We start from the raw sequence: 25,904 nt of genomic DNA, 5'->3' as shown, positions 1-25,904 counted from the left end.
ATGGCAGTATAGATATTTACTTAGAATAATTTAAAAGTTTTACCTTCTATCTTTATATCTTAAATTAATTTGGAATTTATTTCTGGCTTTGATTTTGATTGAAATTGTATTACATTTATGGAATTAATTTGAATATACCTGATTTTGAAATAGAAAATATTTGGGATCTTAAAAAAATAAATTTCTGGTTTTTGCAAAAATTAGTTTCCCAGAACAACTAATTCTTAAAACATTCTGAATATTCAAGGTTTTCTTACATTTAAATAAGAAAGCACACCATAAAAAATGTTTGTTTATATGCTGGGATAATTCATATAATTAAATATTTAAACATCTTTAGTTCTTCATTATGCTTGCTAATTATTTCATTCATCAAATTGATTTTTTGTAATTGTTTCATGCCATGCCTTTTACTGCAGACTATAAATATCCAACAAATAATGATAGGGAAGATTTTACCTGATTTTTTTTTTTTTTAGTGCACTATATATGTTGTAATGCATATTTCTTAGGTATACCTCAGTTGATGGGGGAAAAAGTTTTCATGCTGGCATATGATATACAAAAGATTGCCTGGGCTTTTAAAACTTGCCTCAGAAATTCTACCTAGCATTCGTAGATAATGGAATGGTGGCTTTATTTCATATGGTCAGGCTGGATTAATTATTTGATAAAATTCCTTTTTGTCCTTCCATAGAGGCTTACTGCCAACACAGGAAGCAAACAGCATAGTCGGCTCTCTATCATGGCACAATACCTTTGTAGTGTTCGGAACATCTTTACAATTCCAGGTCGAGCATTTATCCCCAAACCAGAGGTGAGTTTTGCCTGTTTGTTTTAGTATACCAGAATTAGGTTTTTAATTGTAATCATTGCTCCCCTGGTAAGTTGAAGGAAATTGTATCAAGTATCTAATCTTTGTTTATAAACAACTGTACCATAATTTTTCTTTATAATTTTTTAATGCAGTTTTATTGAGGTATATTCATATACCTTATAATCATCTAAAGTGTACAATCAGTGGCTCACAGTGTCATCATATAGTTGTGCCTTCATCACCACAACCGATTTTAGAACATTTTCATTACTCAAAAAAAATAATAAAAATAAAAAAAGAACACCCAAAATATCCTATCTTCCTTATCCCCCCCCTTATTATTTATTTATTTTTGTCATTACTTTCTTACTCATCTCCCGATACATTAGATAATGGGAGTGTCAGGCACAAGGTTTTGACAATCACACAGTCACTCCATAAAAGCTGCAGTTATACAATCATCTCCAAGAATCAAGGCTGGATTACAGTTCAACAGTTTCAAATATTTCCTTCTAGCTATTCTAATGCATTAAAAACTAAAAAGGGACATCTATATAATACATAAGAATAACCTCCAGAATGATCTCTTGACTGTATTTGAAATCTTTCAGCCACTGAAACTTTAGTTTGTTTAATTTATTTCCCCCCTTTTGGTCAGGAAGACTTTCTCAGTCACACAATGCCAGGATCAGGCTCATCTCTGGGAGTTACATCGCATTTGTCAGGGAGATTTACACCCTAGGAGTCTTGTCTCATATGGAAGGGAAGGTAGTGAATTTACCTACAGAATTGGCTTAGAGAGAGAGGCCACATCTTAGCAACAAAAGAGGTTCTCTGGGGGTGACTCTTAAGTATAATTATAAGTAGGCTTAGCTTCTCTTTTGCAGGAATAAGTTTCATAAGGGCAAGATCAAGGACTTCTCTTATTAAATTGGGAGTCCCTAATGCTTATGAGAATATCAGGAATTCCCTAGGTGGGGAAGTTTAGTATTTCCACATTTTCCCCCAGTGCCTCAAGGGGACTTTGCAAATACTTTTTAAATTTTCTTCCCAAATAACTCTAGGATGTATCAGGGTGTTACCTTAAGCTGTACAGAATAACAAGATCTCATTCCGTATTCAAGATTCCATTATAATTGTTTTGTTTGAATAGTCACCATATAGGTTAAATTAGTGTGCTACAGAAAATATAAATTTTGCTCCAAATAAATATCTCTTCCTTTGGTCTCACATAGAAGTTAATGTTGTGAAACACAGTTTCATCTTTTACACTGTATTCTGATTTACCTTATTCCTAATCAGATCAGCTTCTTTCACATCTCTAATTGAAGTCTGATCTCTTTTTCAGCTTTTTAATGGTTGCTGTGTGGCATTTTTGCTGACTTTCACAGCTATAGAACTCGATTCTCAGGTGTTACGCTGATACCTACACTTCTAGGAAACAACCACTATCTCAGAATTTAGAAATAACCATTACCATTCAGGAATAGATAGGACTGCTGTCAGAGCTTACAATCTAGGAAACTTTACAATAAGCCTTATTGAACATTCTGTACTCCTTAATCATCAATTGCCCAATCTCTGCCAACATTCTATCCCCTGATAACCTATGCTCTCAAATTCAATTCTCAGAGTTTGCACATTATAGTTAGTCCATACTAATGAGGTGTTATAATATATGTCTTTTAGTTTCTGCCTCATTTCACTCAACATAATGTCCTGAAGGTTAATTCACCTAATTGCATGCCTCACAACTTCATTCCTTCTTGCACCTGCTGAATATTCCATTTTGTGTATACACCACATTTCGCCCTTCCCTTCATCAGTCAGTGTACCCTTAGGACACCTCCATCCACTGCAAATCATGAATACTGCCACCATAAGCACCAATGTGCAAATGTCATTCTTGTCCCTGCCCTCAGTTCTTCCAAGTATATACTTAATAAGGGGGTTACAGGATCATATGACAACCCTATACTTAGCCTCTTATGGAACCACCATGCTGTCCTCCAGAGGGGCTGCACCATTTTGTTTCCCTACCAACAGTGAATAGGTACGTCTCTTTTTCTCTCCACATTTTCTCTAGCACTAGTATCTTTCTGTTTATTTTGTAAACAGTTTATTCACACACCTTACAATCCATCCTAAGTAAACATTGACTCCCAGTATAACATATAGTTATGCATTTACCACCACAATCCATATGAGAACATTTTCATTTCTTCTGCAAAAAAGTGGGAAAAACATATAAATAGAATAAAAGAAATTAAAAAGAGAAACATCAGCAAGAGCACCAAGAATCCCATACCCCTCACTTATATTCCCCTCTTATTGACACTTAGCTTTGATATATCACCTTTGTTATAATTAATGGAAACATATTATATCTTTTGTATATGAGTTGTAGGAAATTATATCAAGGATTGTTAACCTTTATTTTTATCTGTATAAACAACTGTACCATGACTCCTTTACCTTTTCTAAATAAGAACCATATTATAATATGAATAATTAGTTCTTGTTCTTATTTTTCTCCCCCTTAGAAGAAGTGAGCAAAGATCTTGTTTATGCATGTTGTCCTAGTCATATTATGATCATTATTAATATCTCCTTTACTTCTAAAAGTATCCCAGTTTGGAGGATGAATTATGGTCACCCAACCCTTGAGATAAGAAGTCAATATTTTTTGTGATTTCTGTTAGAGACTGCTAACTAAAGTTGTAGCAAACATTACGTATCTTAATTTTTTCCACTTTTTTTGAGAGATCTTATTTTGGCAGTATTTGGGATAATTTATCTGTGAAAAATAGTTGGATATTAATTAAACTGTAATTTGAATATTATATGCTAATTACAGAAGATTAAGTGCTAATTATAGAAACAAAGTTACTCTGCCAAAAGCTAAAAATAAAAATTGCTAGTGTACTTTTAAAAAAACACTGTTTGATGACTTATTTTAAGACATGTAATATAATAGCACATCCATTTCTCCACTAAATGTATATTGAGCACCTACTGCAGACAAAGCCTGGGCTGGGCATAGAGGCGTAGGGTGAAAGGGATACGGAACTATATCACATGTGCCTTCAGAGATTTCACAGCCCCGTGAGGAACAGAAGTTTCCCATTGGTTGTTAGAGTGCTCAAATATATAATCTTGTCAAGTTTCTCTTACATCATTCGACCTTCCTAAATAAAAGTAAATGGCATGAAACGTTTGTATTGAACTGTGCAAGAAAATATGCACTGCATTTTTATTTTATTTTTTTCCTTTTTCACTGTGTTTCTTCTTTTTTCCCTTCTTTGTTTGCTATGTGTAATTCTTTCTCTTACGTGAGAAAGTCACTGTACAAGATAGGATCAAGGACAACATTTAAAGGAGGTAGAAGAAATATCACTACCTGAGGTTAAAATAATTGAAGGGACTTATAGCCTAGATCATGGTCTATAGATTTGAATTGGGACTCTGCCTAAAGCTGTGGGATCTACTTGTACACTTTGGTGTCTGGTGAATCTCCCTGGTCTTTGCTGCCACCTTGCTGCTTTCTCTGTCATGGTATCTACTTAATTGTCAGTTGTTGCTAAAACAAGCTCATGGAACTCACTGTCAGTACCACCTCCCTTCAGCATCTCAAGGTTTCAAAGACATTGAAAATCAATTCTCCCCAAAAAATTAGATCCAGACCTAGCATAATTGTGCTTTCCATCCTAGAATGGAGGTCATTGTAATAAAGAAAACCAAATGACAAGGTAGCTTTCTATTGTCTTGTAAACCATACACTTTGAGTAGCATGACTCAATTATATCAGAAACCAAGACCTTTACTTATAAGCATTTATAGATATGGCTATTACCATCATGTAGGATCTTTGGATTACATCTTACCAAGGGTTGCTTAGGAAGGATGTTAGGATATTTTTAGTAGAAGTTTTCTCACTTTTTGTTTTAGTTTCTTAGGTGAGAGTACTTGATGTTATGTTAGAGGTTATTATTAACTTCATCTTTGACTTATGGATAAAGTACACATGAAGTTAAGGCCTTAGTAAATATTTATTAGTTGGAAAATAGCTCACTGTGTCTTTGATTCTCTTTTTAGTGAGGAATGTTTGCTTTTTGGCAAATTAAACAGATTTGTAGTACTTTTCTTTGCATGCTTTTCACTTTTTTGTAAATATTATATTCTTTAGGGCAATGAATTTATTTATAATCCAGCAAAGCAGTTATCAAAGAGGAAAGAGAATATATTATGATAAAGGAGAAAACAATCAGTCAAATGATTAAATTTCAGTGCTGAGGGGACTTTGCCATTCTCTGCTGCTCTGTGGTATTTTTACCATTTTAGGGCAGATCAGGAAAATGCTGAGGAAAGCCAGAAATAGTTGATTAATAGTTGTATCGAATGAATTTTTTAAAAGTTAATTTTCTTTAGTAAGAGAGGAGAAGAGTTTTTTTCAAAGATAATAAAATAAAAATACAAGGTCATCCCTCTGGCTAAACCCTTCTGAGCATAAGAAAAGTCGTGGATACATACAACAGCACAAGGTAAAATAAGCTAAGTACTAAAATTGAGGTACAGGCAGATTCCTGGGGAGATTGAAAGAGGGAGATTTTTTCTCTGTAGATGCTCAGAAGAAAAATTCAGTGCTTATCCTCAATCAAAACTCTTAAGAATTAGATACAGAATGTTTCTTTTGGAATATAAGAAGGGCTGATTTATAACTACCTTAGGAAATTTCCTCCTAGAATCTGCTATCCCTTCCGTTTCTTGTAGGTGGGACTCTTACTACCGTGGAATTTTTGCAGTCTTTTTCTGATAAGTTGGAGTAAATTGTTGCCATATTCTGCAACTCAATAACTTCTCTAACATTGACCCCAAAATTTGAAACCCGCATTCTTTCCTACTGACAGAAAAGATAGCCTTTTTAGGTTCTTAAACTTGGATTTTTGTCTACACTCACATTTCTTAAACTGCCTGAGCCTGTGGATATGTTCTTTTTTTAAGAAAATATTTTTATTGACTAATTTTCACACACGTTCATTCCATCCATGATATACAATCAGTGTCTCACAATATCATCCCATAGTTGTGTATTCATCACCATTATAATTTTTTAGAACATTTGTATCACTCCAAAAAAGAAATAGAAAGAAAAAATCTTATACATATCATATCCCATACCCATCCCTCTCATTGACCACTAGTATTTCCATCTACCCAATTTATTTTACCCCTTTCCCCCCCTATTATTTATTTATTTTTTAGCCATATTTCTTTACTATCTGTCCATACCCTGAATGATAGGAGAATCAGACACAGGATTTTCACTATACTATAACACAGTCACATTGTAAAAGTTATATATCTTTATACAATCGTCTTCAAGAATCAAGGCTACTGGAACACAGCTCAGGAGTTTCAGGTGCTTCCCTCAAGCCACTCCAGTATACCATAAACTAAAAAAGGACAGCTATACAATGCATAAGAATAACCTCCAGGATAACCTCTTGGCTCTGTTTGAAATCTCTCAGTCACTGAAACTTTATTTTGTCTCATTTATCTCTTCCCCCTTTTGGTCAAGAAGGCTTTCTCAATTCCATAATGCTGGGTCCTGGCTCATCCCAGGATTTCTGTCTCACACTGCCAGGGAGATTTACACCCCTGGGGGTCATATCCCACATAGCAGGGAGGGCAGTGAGTTCACTGGCTTAGAGATAGAGAGGCCACATATGAGCAACGGAAGAGGTTCTCTGGGGGTAACTTGTAGGCCTAATTTTAGGTAGGCTTAGCATACTCTTTGCAGGCATAAATTTCACAGGGTAAACCCCAAGATCAAGGGCTCAGCCTATTGATTTGGTTCTCACCATTGCTTATGAATACATCAGAAATTTTCCAATGGGGAAGTTGAATATTTCCTCCTTTTTCCCCAGTCCCCCAAGGGGACTTTGCCAATACTTCTTTATTCGTACCAAATTACTCTGGGATATATAAGGGCATCACACTAACCTGGACAAACCTACAAAATCTCTGCCCTATTCAAGATTCGTGTACTTATGGTGTTCAACTAAACTGACTATACAAATTAAATTAGGAAATGCACTACCCAAAATATAAATTTTGCACCCAATAAACAACTCCCTCTTTGGTCTCACATAGAAGTTGAAGTTTTAAAATATAGATATCATCCTTTACCCTATATTCTGATTTACTTAGTCCTATCCATATCACCTTCATTCATATCTCTACTTGAAGTCTGATCACTCTTTCAAGTTTTTAACAGTTTCTATATGGGATATTGCTGACTTTCATAACTTCAGAGCTCTCACTCTAAGTCTCAGGTATCACATAAATACCCAAAGTTTCTGGGAATGACCAGGTTATAAACAATCAGCTCAGTATCTCAGAATTTAGGAATAGCAGTTACAGCTCTTGAATATACGTGATTGCTGTAAGAGCTGACAATCTAGGACCCTTTACAGTAGGCCCCAACCTGATAACCCATGCTCTCGACTTCAGTTCACTGAGTTTTCATATTATAGTTAGTCCATATGATTGAGGCATGATAATATTTGTCTTTTTGTTCCTGATGTATAATTTAACCTACAGTCCTTAAGGTCCATAGACCTAGTTGCTTGCTGAACAGCTTCGTTCTTGTGGCAGCTCAGTCGTTCATTGTATGTATATACCATACAATCCAACCTAAGTGTATAGACATGCCTTTGCCACCATAATCTATAAGAAAACATTCCTTTTCTTCCACAAAGAATCCGTATGCCTTCCGCATGCCTCCCACCTGTTATTTAATTTTGGCATATTGCCTTTTTTACATTCAGTGGAAGCATATTACAATGTTACTGTTGACTATAGACCCTAGCTTCCATTGATTGAACTTTTTCCTGTATACTATTTTCTGCACTCTGCAATGTTCACATTCGTTTGTTCTCCCTCATGCAGAAATGTCTTTTTATTTGTACATTTAATCACCATCAGTGTCTGCTCTAGGCTATCCTAAATTATACCGTCTCAGTCTTTATCTTCTATCTTTCCTTCTTATTTTATACATGCCCCAGCACTTCTCCATCATGCTCACATTGAGCTGTTTCTGTCTCTTAGCCATTGTAAATAATGCTGCTATAAACATTGGTGTGCAAATATCTGTTGTGTCCTTGCCCTCATATCCTCTGAATACATACCTAGCAATAGTATTGCTGGATCATATGGCAGTTTTGTACTTAGCTTCCTGAGGAACCACCAAACTGCTTTCCACAGTGGTTGTACCATTTTACATTCCCACCAACAGTGGATAAGTGTGCCTCTTTCTCTACAGTCTCTCCAGCACTTGTTATTTTCTTTTCTTTTTTTCTTTTATAATGGCCATTCTTGTGGGTTTCAGAAGATAATCTCATTGTGGTTTTGATTTGCATTTCCCTAAATACCAATGAAGCTGAGCATTTTCTCATGTGCCTTTTAGCCATTTGTATTTCCTCTTCTGAGAAGTGCCTGTTCATATCTTTTGCCCATATTTTAATTGGATTGTTTGTCTTTTTGTGGTTGAGTTGAAGAATCTCTTTATATATTCTGGATACTAAGCCCTTATCTGATATGTGATTTCCAAAGATTGTCTCCCATTGTGTTGGCTGCTGTAGGTTGCCTTTTTATCTTCTTGACAAAGTTCTTTGATGTACAAAAGTTTTTAATTTTGACACACACATTGTCAAATGTTACAATATTTAAATGTCAAATTTAAAATATTTAAATTACAGATTTAAGATAAATTATATTTTAGAAGTATTGTTTTTAACTTCTAAAGTTATTTTCACTTCCATTATTCATTAATTGCAGCAATTCATCAATCGGAAAACAGGATTGTCCTTATTAATTTGAATCAAATTTGAGAAAAAACTGACAGCTTTAACCTGTATCATTCAAATACTAATAAGTGAGAGAATAAATGAGATAGGGGAAAATACAAAATATTGTAGGATAAGTGGAGTTCCATTTATCTGTTTCTTTCTTCAATGCTTGTGCTTTGGGTGTAAGATCTAGGAAACTAGCTACTATTACAAATTTTGTAAAATATTTCCCTACATTTTCTTCTGAAAGTGTTATGGTTTTAGCTCTAATATTTAGGTCTTTGATCCATTTTGAGTTAATTTTTGTATAAGGTGTGAGATCTGGATCCTCTTTCATTCTGTTGCATATGGATATCCAGTTCTCCACAAAGAGGCTGCTGTGTCCCAGGTGAGTTGGCTTGACCAACTTATGAAAGATCAATTGTCCATAGATGAGCAGGTCTATAACTGAATATTCAATTCCATTGGTCAGTATATCTATCTTTATGGCAGTACCATGTTTTGACCACTATAGCTTCATAATTGCTTTAAAGTCAGGTAGTGTGAGACCTACAACTTCATTTTTCTTTCGCAAGATATTTTTAGCCATTTGGGACACCCTGCCCTTGCAATGAATTTGGTTATTGGTTTTTCTATTTCTGCAAAGTAAGTTATTGGGATTTTAATTGGTATTACATTTAGTCTATAAATAAATTTGGGTAGAATTGATATCTTAACTTTATTTAGCCTTCCAGTCCACAAGCACGGCATGCCCTTCCATTTATTTAGACCTTCCACAATTTCTTTTAGCAATTTCTAGTAGTTTTCTGTGTATACGTCTTTTGTATCCTTAGTTGAATTTATTCCTAAATATTTTATTCTTTTGGTTACTATTGTAAATGGAATTTTTTCTTGATTTCTCCCTCAGGTTGTTCATTACTAGTGTATGGAAACACTACTGATTTTTGGGTGTTGACCTTGTATCCTGCTACTTTACTGTACTCATTTACTAGTTCTAGTAGTTTTGCTGTGGATTTTTTGGGATTTTCAACATATAGCATCATACCACCTGCAAACAATGAGAGCTTTACTTCTTCCTTTCCAATTTGGATTCCTTTTATTTCTTTTTCTTGTCTAATTGCTCTGGCAATTGTGATTGGTTTGCTGAGGTCATCTATTTGTTCTCAAGTCAGTGTTGGTTGTTCATGCCTTTCTAAGAAGTTGTCCTAGTTTCATCTATTGTCTATTTTCATCTGTCGTCTAATTTATTAGCATATAGTTGCTCATAGTATCCTTTCATTATCTCCTTTATTTTTACAAGGTCAGTGGTTATGTCTCCTCTTCCATTTCTGATTTTATTTCTTTGCATCCTCTCTTTTCTTGTCAGTTACCTAAGGGTACATCGATTTTATTGATTTTCTCAAAGAACCAACTTCTGGTTTTGTTGATTTTCTTGATTATTTTTGTGTTCTCAATTTCATTTATTTCTACTTTAATCTTCATTATTTCTTTCCTATGCTTTGCTTTGGTGTTAGTTTGCTGTTCTTTCACTAGTTCTTCCAAGTGAACTGTTAATTCCTCAGTTTTTGTTCTCTCTTCTTTTTTAAAATAAGCATTTAAGGCAGTGAAGTTCCCTCTTAGCACTGCCTTTGCTGCATCCCATAAATTTTGATATGTTATGCTTTCATTTTCATTTGCCTCGAGCTATTTACTGATTTCTCTTATAATTTCTTCCTTGACCCACTGGTTGTTTAAGAGTATGTTGTGAATTTTCTGGCCTTCTGCCTGTTTTTGATTTTCAGCTTCATTGTATTATGATCTGAAAAAACGTTTTTATGATTTCAGTCTTTTTAAATTTATTGAGACTTGCTTTGTGACCCAGCATATGGTCTATCCTTGAGAATGATCCATGAGCGAAAGGTGTATCCTGCTATTGTGAGGTGTAATGTCCTATAAATGTCTGTTAAGTCTAGCTCATTTATTGTAATATTCAAATTCTCTGTTTCTTTATTGATCCTCTGTCTAGATGTTTTGTCCATTTATGAGAGTGGAGAATTGAAGTTTTTGAATTGTTCCTTTTATTAATACATAGGGTCCTTCTTTGTCTTTTTTAATTGTTTTACATTTGAAGTCTAATTTGTTGGATATTAGTATAGCTACTCTTGCTCTTTTCTGATTGTTGTTTGCATGAAATAGCTTTTCCCAACCCTTCACTTTCAACCTATGTTTATCCTTGGGTCTGTGATGTGTCTCCCTGGTGAGGTAGCCAAGAGCACTGACTCTGGAGCCAGTGTTCCTCGGGTGGAGTCTACACCCTCTCCCCACCCCACTCCCACTTACCTTATTAGCTATATGAACTGGGGCAAATTAGGTAACTTAGTCACTCTGCCTCAACTTCCTATAAGCTACTGTCTTGGTTTGTTAAGCTGCCAAAATGCAATATACCAGAAGTGGAACAGCTTTTAAAAAGGGTATTTAATAGTTACATGTTTATAGTTCTAATGCTGAGATAATATCCAAACTAAGGCACCAACAAGAGGTTTACCTTCACTCAAGAAAGGCTGATACCATCCGGAACACCTCTGCTGGCTGGGAAGGCACATTGCTGGCATCTGTTGGTCCCTTGCTCCTGGACTCCATTACTTTCAGCTTCTGTTTCCTGTGTGGGTTCCTCACTTGGCACCTGTGGGCCTTCACTTAACTTCTCCAGGACATAACTCTGGGTTCTGACTTGCTTAGCATCTCATGGGAAAGGCACATAGTGATGTCTGCTGGCCCTGCATCTCCAAACATCTGGATCTCATGTTGGCTCTGTCAGCTCTGAAGCATTTGTTCTCCAAGCATCTGCATCTGCTCTCTCTGTTGATATTCCAACCATCTGATGCTTCTTCAAAATGTTTCCCCTTTTAAAGGACTAATCAGGACCCACTTTGAATGAGTAGAGTCACATCTCCATCTAATCAAAAGGTCGTACCCACAAATGGGCGTGTCACATCTCTGTGGAGATAATCTAGTCAAAAGTTTCCACACTAACTGAACAACCTCAATTTAGCTTGAATCTGCCTGTCAACTTAAAAAAAAAATTGTTGCCACAAGATTATTAGATTTGATAATCTCTTATTGGCCTCTGGTCTCTTATTCACTGTAATCAAAAGACAGGGGCTGGAGGAAGAAAGCAAGAAATGTCCCTGCCTCTTGTCAGCCACATTTCGTCCTACTTTATCTCATTATCCAGTAAAGCTTGACAGTGAACTTGAAAAAACAAGTTACCACCCTACAGTATTGAATCAGGGTTCAAAGAAATGGCTGTCCCCACAAGATTGGATCAGGATTAAAACATGGCTTTTCTGGCATACAGAATAGCTTCAAACAGGCACAGCTACTAAGAAAATACCCTCCTCGTAGATTTGTTACCAGGGTCCATGCAAATGATTTGCATTAGGACTTGTGTATCATCATAAACATCTGCTGTGGCATGTCATTTATTTCAAATGAACATTCTCCAAGTGTACAGAGTTGGAGGGAGCCACCCTCTTCAGGGAACCAGGATTGAATTCACAAAAGAGGTGCCATTTGAACCCTGAAGGATGAGTAGTAGCTTGGGAGGCAAGGGGGTGAGTCTGGGCTGATTCTAGGGGGAGGAATACAATAGGGATGAACTGTGGTGGGGATGAAAGGGTTCTATACCATCCCATTATTGCCATTATCTGCCAGTATTAGCTTGTGCTATTATTTTGTATGAAGTGGCTGCTTTTCTGAGAGTTTAAAACATTTCCGTATCTATTTAGGAAGAAAATACTCTAGAGCTAAATAATAATTATTTTTGGAATTACATGCAATACTGTCCTTAGCACATATAAAGCAAGCTTTAAATATAAAACTATAGGATACACAGACTGCATATATTCCAGTAACATGAAGCAAAGAGAGCCATATATTTGTTAAAACAGTGCTGTCACATTAATTTACATAGAAATCTTCTTTTAATCAGAGTTCTTTTTAATATGACATCTATTTAGAAAATGATATTTGGCCCTCAAAAAGAATGCATACTTTAAGCAATTATTTAAATGTCTGCTTTAATGATTCCTTTTGTAATTCCCAAATGAAATTGTACCTTTTCATTTTAGTTATTCCATTAATTGCTAATGACATTGTTACAAAAGAGAACGATGATCTACCAAATGAAACAGGTATAAAATGTTTTAGGTTCTACTTCTGTGTACATAAATGAAACTTATTTATTCACATGAAAGATATTCTTCCCACTTTTGCAAATATTAATGTACAAAGAGCTAGGCTTTTTTTCCTTTACCATTATGTCATAAACAATGATCTTAAATGATTAGATAAGGTATTAGAAACACCAGTTGTAACATTTCCTTTGCACGTTAGAAAATCCAGTTTTTATTTTCTTGTTAAAATATTTAAATTACAGATTTAAGATAAATTATATTTTAGAAGTATTGTTTTTACTTCTAAAGTTATTTTCACATCCATTATTCATTAATTGCAGCAATTCATCGATCAGAAAACAGGATTGTCCTTATTAATTTGAGTCAAATTTGAGAAAAAACTGACAGGTTTAACCTGTATCATTCAAATACTAATAAGTGAGAGAATAAATGAGATAGGGGAAAATACAAAATATTGTAGGATAAGTGGATTTAGTCTGGAAAATCCTCCGGCTAGAAGCAGAAGCGGAGAGTACTTGGCATTTTAAAACAAACTTTTATTAGCATCACTTAGCTTATATTTAATACCTTAAGAGTCCTAAAGATTTTAGTTTGTGTTTTGTTTGGTTTTCCTTTGTTGTGCGTCTACCAATTTTTCTTCCCTAGTTCTGTCTAATCATAGTTTAAATGTAATAATATTGGGTCTTGCAGCTGTATATAAATGTTTTTCTAAAATGAAAGAGAGGCAGGTCACAGTAGATGGGGACTTGGGTTGGGTGATATGAATGGGGTAGACAGCTCTTCTATTTTTAAGCACCCTCCTATGATGTGGCTTTAAAACAGAAACAAGTAAAACAAAACAAAACAAAAAGTTACTGTGGTATTTACCAACCAAATAGCAAAAGTTTATGCTATTCTTGATTAACACAAAGGCAAGTTCTTTTTATACTTGACAATTTAGTCCTTTTATAAAATCCAATTAAGTACCAATTTAGAAATGTATCAACAGATTATCTTCAAAGGAAAAAAATCCTCTTTAGATTATAAAGTTAATAAACTTTAAAGTAATTAAAACATGAGACTATGATGGAAAAATAAAGAAATCTTAAGAGAGATATTATTGTACATGCAGTTCTGTGGCATTTTTAACTACCTTATAGTCTTTAATTATTATATATTCTTTGTAGAGAAAGTTAAACATCATTTTAATACCTTTTTTAATCTAACATAAAAACAAAACTCACAGCAGGCACCCAGAAGCTTCAGTCAATGTGTATTATGCAGTTATTTATACATAATCCTTCAAGCTGTATGCAGAATTGTTCTCTAGTTGGATGGTTGTATTCTGTTGCTTGGGTGGGTGGAGCCAAGGCTCTGGATTCTTTTTTATACAGGAAGTACAGAAAATCATGCCAGAGATAAACAGCAGCATTGCCGAAATGAACCCAGTATAGACAGCTCCTCCAGGCTCATGTTTGTTGCTTTCTGGAACTGTCAGATCCAAAAAGTTCGATATGATCTCCTTTGTGTACCACACTGTGGGTATTAAACCAGAGATTCCTGCAGATGTGAAGCAGATGCCCCCAGCAAGTGAAGCATGGCTCTTGGTTTCTCTGTCTCCTCCCAAGCGAGTGCACTTCATTCCTACCACAGAAGTGCAGATCCCGAAAGCAGACAGAAGGCACGCCAGGACCATGGCAGCCCGGGCGGTCTGCACGTGGATGGGGAGGGACAGAAGGGAGTATTTGAGGGCGCAGCTGAACATGCCGGTGCTGTACCATGTACAGTCCATCCACAGCCCCTGCAGCTGCACGATGGCTGTGAAGATGCTGGAGCCTGCGTCCACATTCACCTTCCAGTTGGGCAGGAGAGTGGCCACGAGCACCCCCAAAGCCCCAAACAGAGCCAGGCCAAAAGCAAGCAGCTGCAGAACCGCCGATGCCATGAGGCTGCTGTGACCTTCGTCCTCCTTGGAGAGTTCTGATGCTCAATTATGATGATTTTCGTTCAAAACTAGTTTATTTGTGCGGTAGAGAACAAAGCAGCCAAGACTAGAGGGAAGGAAACACAATCATAGTGGGGGAAGGAAAGAATGAGTCAACAAAGAGTCTTCCATTCCAGGAAGACTGAGAGTGGGTCTGTATAGACCCACCAGTGAGGGAGGCCCTGTGGCTGGGAGAAGGGTCCCACCTTGGATGCCCTGTGCTTGGATGCCAACATCCTGTTCTCCTGAGTGGGCGTGGATAGGGTACTTGATACATGGCCTAAAGAAAAGGGCTTCCTCTTTGTTCAGTTGAAAACTTAAAATGTCAGTTGTTTGAAAAGTTGGGATATACCTTGTTTGTTAGGAAGTTCAGAAATTTCCACTTCTAGCTCCAAGATTTGATGAAGAATTATAATACCATTATATTTTTTAAATATTATTTTATTTTTAATTGAAATGCTCTATAGGTAATGAGAAAGAAAAGAGTAGTTTAAATCCATATCTTTTAAAAGTGATTTATATATGTAAATTGGAAATGCTTTAAGTATTTAAGAAACAAATATTTCTGAAGCTTCCACCATGTGCCAGGCATGTGACCCAGGAGAGTTACTTAAGGACAAAAGAGTAGTGGACAGAAGTAGAAGTCACTAGCATGCCTGATCTTTTCATTTGCAAATGGATTTTAACTGGAAATTAAAAGATCAAGCATGCTAGTGACTTCTACTCTGTCCACTACCTTTCTCTTAATAGGACCAGAATTATTCCCTGACCCAAATGAAGTAGTCTATCATAAAACCATTGTTCTGAAAGATTCTAGGTAGTGAATTCAAATCTTGAAAATACATACCAGAGAAAACCACAGTATTAGTTTTATGTGAAATGGTACCAAAAAGAATTTAAGTATTTATTTTCTTTGTTTGAAAAAGTAGCATTACCTATTCCATCTGGAAGTCCTTATTACTCTGTTTGAGAGAAATATAATGGCTTCTGAAATATTGCCACACTTTTTCTTTTGTATATCTGAATTAATTTTTGAGCCATCTATTAGAGTGTGGCTCTATTATGATTCATATGCATTTCATAATAGACAGTATGGACTCTGAATTTAAAACATCTGGGCCAAATCTTGCCTTTATATAATTTCTCCATGCCTCACTATCCTCTTCTGTAAAGTAGGGAGGATAATAGTGCCTATGTCATAGAATTAAATAAGTGATTACATTTGAAGAGTTTAGAATAATATGTAACCCACAGAAAGCACCTAATAAAGTGTAGTGGACACTGTTATTAACATTTCTGTGTAATTACATAATGTTGTGTGACTCTTGATATTTAATGATAGTTTTGAACTTTTTTTTTTCCTCTTCCTTCATTAGGTGGATTTAATTTGTTTTTTGTAGAATCTTAGATGCACATAATCTCCAGCATCATTTTTTAGCAGCAGATTAGCTGCTAATTAGTCCAGATCTATCCCATCTCTTCCTACGTCGCTTCCTCCTTTATCTTTTCCCCCTTTGCCCCTATGTTTCCTGGTGAATTCTCCCTCCTTATGTGCTCCCGTGGGGTGTCGCACAGAAGCTGGAAAAATGCTACATCTTGAAGCAAAAAGTCCCATTAACTATCTACTCAACCCACTCCTTACTCACCTGGGGGTTGGGACATGTCATAGAATATTAATAGACCAAATGGTTTAGCTTCAAATGGCTCACCAGGAAGGAGTGTCTGGCTATTGTTAAATATTCAAGGTAATATTAAGCCATGCCTGTAATAAAAGTACAAACTTTCCATAGTTATAAACATTTAACTTACATCCTGGAATGTCTGGATTGCTTTGTTCTATTTTTGCTTATAATCTTAAGATTCAAATCCTACAATATTAGAAGAGGATTTCACTAGGATTTTAAATTAAAACAGACATCCAAGTTTCATATCTGGGACCAATATGGAGCTGAAGTTAAAGGTTTCGGGGGAAAAAAAAAACCTATATTTTACTTTCATAATAGCTATTTTCGAGTTTGGGTTTTTGAGCATGAAAGACTTCAGCCAGCACATTAAATTATTGCTTTCCTAGACTTTTCAGTTTAGAGATTCTTCAAGAATTGCTGTAAACATTCCCTAAGAGCTAGCTAGTTAGCTAGTTTTCTCTCTCTCTTTTCCTTCCTTCCTTCCTCCCTCTCTCTTCTCCTCCCCCTTCCTTCTCTCCCTTCCTTCCTGCCTACTCCAGTCTTTGTTTTTTTCTCTCTCTCTTATTAACACCTCATCAACACCTTTAACTGTTGATCAATCTACACTTGGTTTCCCAAATATAGCCCTTTGCTCCCATTAACCAGAACATTTTATAAATGTCAGTATCATTCAGACTTGCAGACAGTTTCTTCATTATAATTAACAAGTGCTAGCAGTGATAAACTATAGACAGCTAAAATCAGTGTAAATGATACATCGTGTTTAGTAGGTTTAGTAGCATAACACTGCTTTTACATATTGGGCTCTCTTCTGCATAGAGAACTTGGGCAGAAAAGAATCTGTTCTCCAAAATGAAGGTCACTATTCTCTTCCTTTGGTGAAAATATAGTGGCATTTTAGCTGTATTGCTATGAGCTCTTTCTTTTTCTTTTCAGCCACAAGCATAATACAGTCTGTGTGGCTTGTTCCCTCAAATTTCTTTTTCTTGGAAAATAAAGACAGACTTTGTTTCAGTGTTTGTAGTGATGGTGGTGGTGGTAGGGGAATATCATGAAAGCAAGCAAAAGTAAAGGGGTCTCATGTAAAAACTTAATTCTCAATAAAGAACTCCTCATAGTTATAGAACTCATTGCTCACGAGAGCACAACCTTTACATGTTGAATTTCTGAACTATGTCAGCACAGATGCTGTCATGGGTTTTATTAAAATAGTCAGTTTTTCAGATAAGATTTACTCATATCAGAACTAATATTTGAAAGAAAATTTAAAACCTATAATTAAAACGAAATAACACTTGACAATCTTTAGTTAGGACTCCAAACATTCTAGAAACTTATCATTTTCCATACCTTTTGTCAGTAGCCTTCAGTGTCTTAGTTCCCTTCGGTTAGTTATCTTCAAACAAACTCCAACAAGGTACAATGAACAGAAACCAGATATGTAGGTTCATTTCAAAGATTCTGAATTTTAGCAATAAAATCCAACAAGTTCACTTGTGAATAGCAAATAAGGAACAACATAGAAATCTGCGAGGTAAAAACTGCTGATAGTGCTAGAAGATAAATACCAGGTTCTCTATCTCATTTTTTGAGCTGTGGGAGAATTTAGAAAAGAGAGGCGGAGAAGGGAGGGAGTTGTTGTTACAACAGGATTTGTTGAAACCTGAAAGCTGAAAATGCTTTTGTGCTACTATGTACAGAGGAGGAATTTGGGTGCTCACAAAATAGGCTTTCTTTCCTTTTAATATTATGTTACAGTCACATAGTTATAATTTATTTTTGTATTTTTATCTAATATTGGAAGAGTTTATTGCTTTATGTCCTCAGTTAATTAATGAATATGGTCTGAAATATTTTTAACTTGATTGTGCTTTGCAAATGATAGTAGAGAGTGGCTTTAATTTTATTTTTTTTTATCTTTTATTTTTAAAATTCTGGTGTTTGCTGACTGGTCTGAAACCCAGATTCATGGGATTGGTAGCTTTACTCTTTTCACAGTAACCACTCTGGAGATAGTTGCTTTTAAAATGCTTTAAATGAAAGAAAACCCAGCTCTTAACTATTGACTAAAATCTGGTCAGTAAACTTGCAAGTCGTCTTTTTTGGGGTGCCCTGAATTTTCTTCTTGTATTCTTTCTAATAAAAATGTTTTCTTGAGTATAAGTTAAGTTAGAACCTTTCAGAACCTGTTGTGAAAAAATTACACCAAAATGATGTGATGAAGCACATCAAATGAAACTTAAGTTGATCATAAAAGTGTGACCAAGTTAAGATGAGAATTTCTTACAGCTTCCACTATGCAGTGTATGTTTTATCCAGTTGTTCTGGACAACTTAAAGTAATTAGAATAATATAAAGTGAGATGGAGTGCTGCTTTTAGTCTGGCTATAGGTTTTGGTAGAGGTTCTTTTTCTAATTTTTTTTATTGTAAAATATAACATATATACCAAAAAAAGCAATAAATTTCTAAGTACATTTTAACAAGTAGTTATAAAACAAATTTTAAAGTTTGGTATGTGTTACAATTCCATGATTTTTGGTTTTTCCTTCTAGTAGCTCCAAGACACTGCAGACTAAAAGAGATAACAATATAATGATTCAGCAGTCATACTCATTTGTTAAATCCTATCTATCGTCTCTGTTATATTCCTCCTTCTCTTTTTGTTTTTCTTTTTTGTAACAAATAACATATACAAAAAAGCAATACATCTCAACAATTAGGTGTAGAACAGATTTCAGAGTTTGGCATGGGTTGCAGTTCTACAATTTTAGGTTTTTACTTCTAGCTGCTCGAAGGTACTAAAGACTAAAAGAAATATCAGTATAATAATTCAGCACTCATACTCATTTGTTAAACACTACCTTAGCTGTGTAACTCTACCATCACCTTTGATCTTTCTTCCACTCTAGGGCTGTTTGAGCTATGTTCATTCTAACCTTTTTATGTTGGAAGGGGCTATTGATAATATTGGATAGAGGGGTGGAACTAGTTGATGTTCTGGACAGGCTGATCTCTTTTTATTTCAGGACTTATCTGATCCAGGGACCCATCTGAAGGTTGTACGTTTCTGGAAAGTCACCCTAGTGCATAGAACCTTTTTGAATCTTATATAATGCCCTAGGTATTCTTTAGGATTGATAGGAATGGTTTTGGTCAGGGTTTGGCAAGTGTGCTGGTTTGAATCTGTTATGTACCCCAGAAAAGCCATGTTTTAATCCTGAGCCGATCTTGTAGGAGCAGCTGTTTCTTTTAATCCTGATTCAATAATGTAGGTTGGAATCTTTTCGTTAGAATATATTGATGGCTTCACCCATTCCAGGTGGGTCTTGATTAGATTACTGGAATCCTTTCAAAGAGGAAAGATTTTGGAGAGAGTTAGAAGTAATGGAAATGACAAAGCCTAGAGAAACAGTAGAAACTCAGAGCCAACAGAAACTTCACAGCAGAGCTGACAGAGATGTTTAGAGATGCTTTGAGCCCAGCAGATGTCGCCATGAGATGTTAAGCAAACGAAAACCTAGAGAGGCAGATTTCAGCCACGTGGCTACCCAGCTGACAAAGGTGTTCCTAACCCATGAGCCTTTCTTGAATTCAGATAACCTCTTGTTGGTATCTTAATTTGGACACTTTCATTTCCTTAGAACTGTAAACTTGCAACTTATTAAATTCCCCTTTATAAAAGCCATTCCAGTTCTGGTATATCGCATTCCGGCAGCAAGCAAAATTAACATAGCAAGTTATGATAGGTAGCAATGTCTAACTGAAGCATGTGTAACAGTGACCTCCAGAGTAGTCTCTCGACTCTATTTGAATTCTCTCAGCCACTGATACCTTATTTGTTACACTTCTTTTCCCCTTTTGGTCAGGATGGCATTGTTGATCCCATGGTGCCAGGGCCAGGCTCATCATATCCCACTCCGCCAGGATGTCATGTACCATGTAGGGGAGAGGTCAGTTGTTTCACCTGCAGTGTTAGGCTTAGAGAGAGGCCACATCTGAGCAACAAAAGTGGTCCTCCAGACATGACTCTTAGGCACACCTGTATGTAGGCTAAACTTCTCTGCTACATACATAAGCTTCACAAGAACAAGCCTCAAGATCAAGGGTTTGGCCTATTGATTTGAATGTCCCTAATGTATCTGGGGTTTCCCCAGTCATAAAGTTTAATGGTTCATATTTTTTCTCCCATCCCCCAAGGGTCTTTGCCAGTACTTTCTGGTTATCTGCTTAATATACTTTGGGATGTATCCAGGCATTACATTAAGCCATACAGGATTTAAAGGCCCTCATTCTTATTCTGGACTCACTGTGGTTGGATTGTTTAGATGATCTATCTAGCACAATGTTTGCTCATATATATATATCATCGTTTGCCAATCTACTTCTCAATCAGTACATCTTTGTATGTATGATGTGTGATGTCCAAAGTCAACAGTCCATCAACACTTTCAATTTTAGATAATTTCATTATTCCCAAGAGAAAGATAACCAATAAACACATCCTCACCAAATAGAAAATTCAAACCTCCCCCTAACTCTTGTCCTTCCCCCATTATGTACCCCTGGTATTACTGAGGTACTACTGATGTTTTCCGGTTAAACATAGCCCATAGCATGCAGTAGCTCCCCCCCCCCCCCATATCCCAAACTTATTCACTGTTTGTACAAGATTCATGTCTTTGCAGTAGTTCATGCAAGAACTTATTTATATTTGTAGTATTAGTTGGTGGGATACATGAGTCTGTACAACCCCTTTCAATCATGTTCACCTTCAATATGGTAATATTACTTATAGCCCCTCTAGTGAACTGCCTTCACTTCTATCTGTTCCCTTACAATTAAGTTCAGTCACATTAGCTAACTGTTCAGCCATCTCAAGCTTTCATGTGTGTCTAGCTCTCCTATATTCTGTATTATAAGCCTCTGATTTTACCTTTACCAGGGTCATAAAAGTGGACTCATACAATATCTATCCTTTTGTGCCTGGCTTTTTTCACTCAGCTTTATGTCCTCAAGGCTCATCCATCTTGTCATGTGCTTCAGGATGTCATTTCATCTTTCTGCTGCATAATATTCCATCATCTGTATATACCACATTTCGTTAATCCACTCGTCTGTAGATGGGCACTTGGATTGTTTCCAAGAGGCAATTGTGAATAATGCTGCTATGAACAGCAGTGTGCAAATCTCTGTGTCACTGCTTTCTGCTCTTCTGGGTATATACTGAGTAGTGATATTGCCAAGTCATAGGGCAACTCAATATTTAGTTTTCTAAGGAACCGCCCGACTGTCTTCCATACCAGCTGTACCATTACATATTCCCATCAGTACTTCATAAGTGTCCCAATTTCTCCACATCCTCTCCAACATTTGTAGTTTCTTGTTTATTTAATAGGAGCCATTTTTATAGGTGTGAGGTGGAATCTCATTGTAGTCTTGTTCTGCAAATGCAGAAATCTCTTATAGCTAATGAGAATGAGCATCTCCATGTGCTTTTTAGCCATCTGTGTTTGCTCTTCAGAAAAAAATCTCTATTCATATCTTTAGCCCATTTTATAATTGGGTTGCTTTTTCTTTTGTTATTGAATTCTATGATTTCATTATTCATACAGGATATCAAGCCTTTATCTGATATGTGATTTCCAAATATTTTCTCCCATTGAGTTGGCTGCCTCTTCACCTCTTTGACAAACTCTTGAGGTGCAAAAGTATTTGATTTTGAGGAGTTCCCATTTATCTATTTTTTCTTTTGTTGCTTGTGCTTTGGGTGCAAAGTTTAGGAAGCTACCTCTTATCACTAGGTTTTGATGATGTTTCCTTACATTTTTTTCTACCAGCTCTATGGTACTGATTGTAATATATAGGTGTTTGATCCAATTTGAGTTAATTTTTGTTTAGGTTGTAAGGTAAGGGTCCTCTTTCGTTCTTCTGGCTATTCATATCCAGTTCTCCCATACCCATTTATTTAAAATACTATTTTGTCCCAGTTTAGTGGATTTAGGGGCTTTCTTGGTGATCAGTTTACCATAGACTTGATGGTCTATATCTGTACTCTCAATTGATTCCATTGATCAATACTTGTATCTTTGTGCCAGTATCATGCTGTTTTCACCGCTGTGTCTTTATAATAAATTTTAAGATCAGGAAGTGTTAATCATCCCACTTTGATCTTCTTTTTGTGGTCTCTTTCCCTTCCAGATAAATTTGGTAACAAATCTTCAAAGTAGGTTGATGGAATTTTGATTGGTACTGTGTTGAATCTGTAGATCAATTTGGGTAGAATTGACATCTTACTACATTTAACCTTCCTAATCTTGAGAAGGGTATGTCTTTCTACCTATTTAGATCTCCTTTATTTCTTTTAACAATATTATGTGGTTCTCTGTGTACAAGTCCTTTACATCTGTAGTTAAGTTCATTCCTAGATTCTTGATTCTTTTAGTTGCTATTTTGAATGGAATTTTTTCCTTAATTGACTCCTTGGTTAGGTCAATGCTTGTGTATAGAAACATTACTGATTTTTGCACATAAATTATATAAGCTGCCACCTTGCTGAATTTGTTTATAAGCTCAAGTAACTTTGTTGTAGATGTCTGAGAATTTTCCTAGCACCATGTTATTTGTAGGTAATGAAAGTTTTATTTTTTCCTTTCCAATTTGGATGCCTTTTATTTCGTTTTCCTGCCTAATTGCTCTATCTAGAATTTCTAGTACAATTTTGAGTAATAGTAATGACAGAGGGCATCCTTATCTCGTTCCCGATCTTAGGAGGAAAGCTTTCTGTCTCTCACCATTGAGTGTGATGCTGGCTATGGGTTTTCACATATGCCCCTTATCATATTGATGAAATTACCTTTAATTCCTACCTTTTGAGGTGTTTTTATCAGAAAAGGGTGTTGAATTTTGTTGGATGCATTTTCAGCATCAGTCAAGATGATCATATGATATTTCCCTTTCAATTTGTTAATGTGCTATATTACATTAACTGATTTTCTTGTATTGAACCATCCTTGCATTCCTGGTATAATTCCACTTAATCATGTTGTATAATTATTTTAATGTGCTGTTGGATTCAATTTGCTAATATTTTGTTGAGAATTTTTACATCTATATTCATTAGGGAGATTGGTCTGTAGTTTTCCTTTCTTGTAGCTTCTGTACTGGTTTTCATATTAAAGTGATGTTAGCTTCATAAAGTGAGTTAGGTAGTGTTCCTTTTTCCTCCTTTGTGTTTTTTTTAAAAAGTTTGAGCAGGATTGATGTTATTTCTTTTTGGAATATTTGGTCAAGTTCCCCAGTGAAGCTATCTGACCCTGGGCTTTTTTTTATGGGAAAATTTTTGATGACTGATTGAATCTCTTTACTTATGATTGGTTTGTTGATATCTTCTATTTCTTCTTGAGTCAGTGTAGCTTGTTTGTGTGTTTCCAGGAATTTAGCCATTTCATCTAAGTTATCTAGTTGTTGGCATATAGTTGTTCATAATATCCTCTTAAGATTCTTTTCATTTATTCAGGGTCTGTGCTAATGATCCCCTTTCTCATTTCTGATTTTGTTTATTTGCATCCTCTCTCTCTTTTTCTTTGTCAGCCTTGTTAATGGTCCATCAATTTTATTCATTTTCTGAAAGAACCAACTTTTGGTTTTATTGATTCTTTCTGTTCTTCTCCATTCATTTAACTCTGCTCTAATCTTTATTTCTTCTTCTGTTTGCTTTGGAGTTAATTCACTGTTCTTTCTCAAGTTCCTCCAGATGAGCAGTAAGTCCTCGATTTTTACTCTTTCTTCATTTTTAATATAGGCATTTAGAGCAATACATTTTCCTCTCAGCACAGCCTTTGTTGCATCCCATAAGTTCTGATATGTTGTATTCTCATTTTCATTTTTCTCCAAATAGCTTCTGATTTCTCTAGCAATTTCTGCTTTGACTCACTCATTATTTAAGGGTGTGTTATTTAATCTCCATATATTTGTGAAAGTTCTTGTTCTTTGGTGGTTATTGATTTCCAGCTTCATTGCAGTGTCATCAGAGAAAGTGCTTTCAGTAATTTCAGTGTTTTTTAGACCTATTTTATGCCCTAGCATATGATCTATCCTGGGAAATGTTCCATGAGCCCTAGACAAGATGTATATTCTGGTGTTTGGGGGTAAAATGACCTGTGTGTCTCATGGCTAATTCATTTATCAGATTGTTTAAGTTCTCTATTTCCTCATCTATCCTCTGTCTTCTTGTTCTATCTATAGAGGAGAGTGGTGTATTGAAGTCTTCTATTATTGTTGAAACGTCTGTCGCTCCCTTTAGCTTTGCCAATGTCTGTCATGTACTTTGGAGCTCCTTGATTGGCATCATAGACATTTATGATTGTTATTTCTTGTTGATTAATTGTCCCTTTTACTAATATATAGTGTCCTTTGTCTCTTGTGACGTCTTTAAATTTAAGGTCTATTTTTTCTGATAGTAATATAGCTACTCCTGCTTTCTTTTGTTTACAGTTTGAGTGGAACAAATTTTCTTATCCTTTCACTTTCAATCTATTTGTATCCTTATGTCTAGGATGAGTGTCTTGTATGCAGCATATAGCTGGGTTGTATTTCCTAATCCATTTGGCCAATCTGTATCTTTTAATTGGTAAGTTTAGTCCATTAACATGAAATTTATTACTGTGAAGGCATTTCTTGAATCTACCATCTTATCCTTTGGATTTTATTTGTCAGATCTATATATTCTTTTCCCTCTTTGTCTTTTTATCCTTTAAGTTATACTTACTGGTACTCTTCAATTATTTGCCCTTCTCCAGACCTCCCTTTTCTGTCTTTAGTTTTCAGCTGGCAGAACTCACTTTGTAGGGCTGGTCTCTTGTTGACATATTCTCTCAGACTTTATTTGTCTGTGAAAATTTTAATTTCTCCCTCAGTTTTGAAGGACAACATGGTTAGGTACAGAATTCTTGGCTGCAAGTGTTTCTCTTTCAGGATCTTAAATATATCATACCACTGCTTTCTCAACTCCATAGTGCCAGCTGAATATAGGCCATATCAGTCTTACGTGATTTCCCACATATATATGTGCACTTTGTTTTGTTCATTATTTCCCTGAGATCCAATTCAAATCAAATTTTTCCAGCTTTTGTGTGTTCAAAATCAGTTGTCCTGTCCTCTAGTTTGCTTATTCTTTCTTCTACCTCTTCAAATCTGCTGTTGTGTGCCTCTAGTACATTTTTTATTTGGTCTACAGCATCTTTAATCTCTGTGATACCTGCTATTTTTTCTATTTATCCTTTCAAATTCCTCTTGATGCTTTTCTAGTGTCTTCTTGATCTCCTTTATGTCATTAGCCATCCCACTGATTTTATTTAGTAGAGCTATATGAACATCTTTGAGTAGTTGTTCCAAAGGTTTTATCTCCTCTTGTG

The 25,904-nt window shown here is 35.6% G+C and overlaps 2 protein-coding genes across 4 annotated transcripts in view; one reads left to right on the top strand and one right to left on the bottom strand.

Moving 5' to 3' along the window:
* Positions 1-25,904, top strand: part of TFB1M (transcription factor B1, mitochondrial) — a 104,752-nt gene that overhangs the window by 66,752 nt on the left and 12,096 nt on the right. For all 3 annotated transcript variants that reach the window (XM_077149341.1, XM_077149339.1, XM_077149342.1), the window contains exon 5: positions 698-817. In XM_077149341.1, the coding sequence (XP_077005456.1) occupies positions 698-817 (120 nt within the window). The remainder of the gene's footprint in view (positions 1-697; positions 818-25,904) is intronic.
* Positions 13,950-18,198, bottom strand: CLDN20 (claudin 20). Its single transcript, XM_077149326.1, has 2 exons — positions 17,841-18,198; positions 13,950-14,872 (listed from the first exon to the last, which is right to left on the bottom strand). Exon 2 carries the CDS (start codon positions 14,764-14,766, stop codon positions 14,110-14,112), a length of 657 nt encoding a protein of 218 aa, XP_077005441.1. The 5' UTR covers positions 14,767-14,872; positions 17,841-18,198; the 3' UTR covers positions 13,950-14,109.

The sequence above is a fragment of the Tamandua tetradactyla genome, chromosome 2 (assembly GCF_023851605.1).
Source record: "Tamandua tetradactyla isolate mTamTet1 chromosome 2, mTamTet1.pri, whole genome shotgun sequence".
Lineage (NCBI taxonomy): Eukaryota > Metazoa > Chordata > Mammalia > Pilosa > Myrmecophagidae > Tamandua > Tamandua tetradactyla.
The sequence above is the reverse complement of the archived record's forward strand: the minus strand, read 5'-3'. Positions and strand labels throughout refer to the sequence as shown.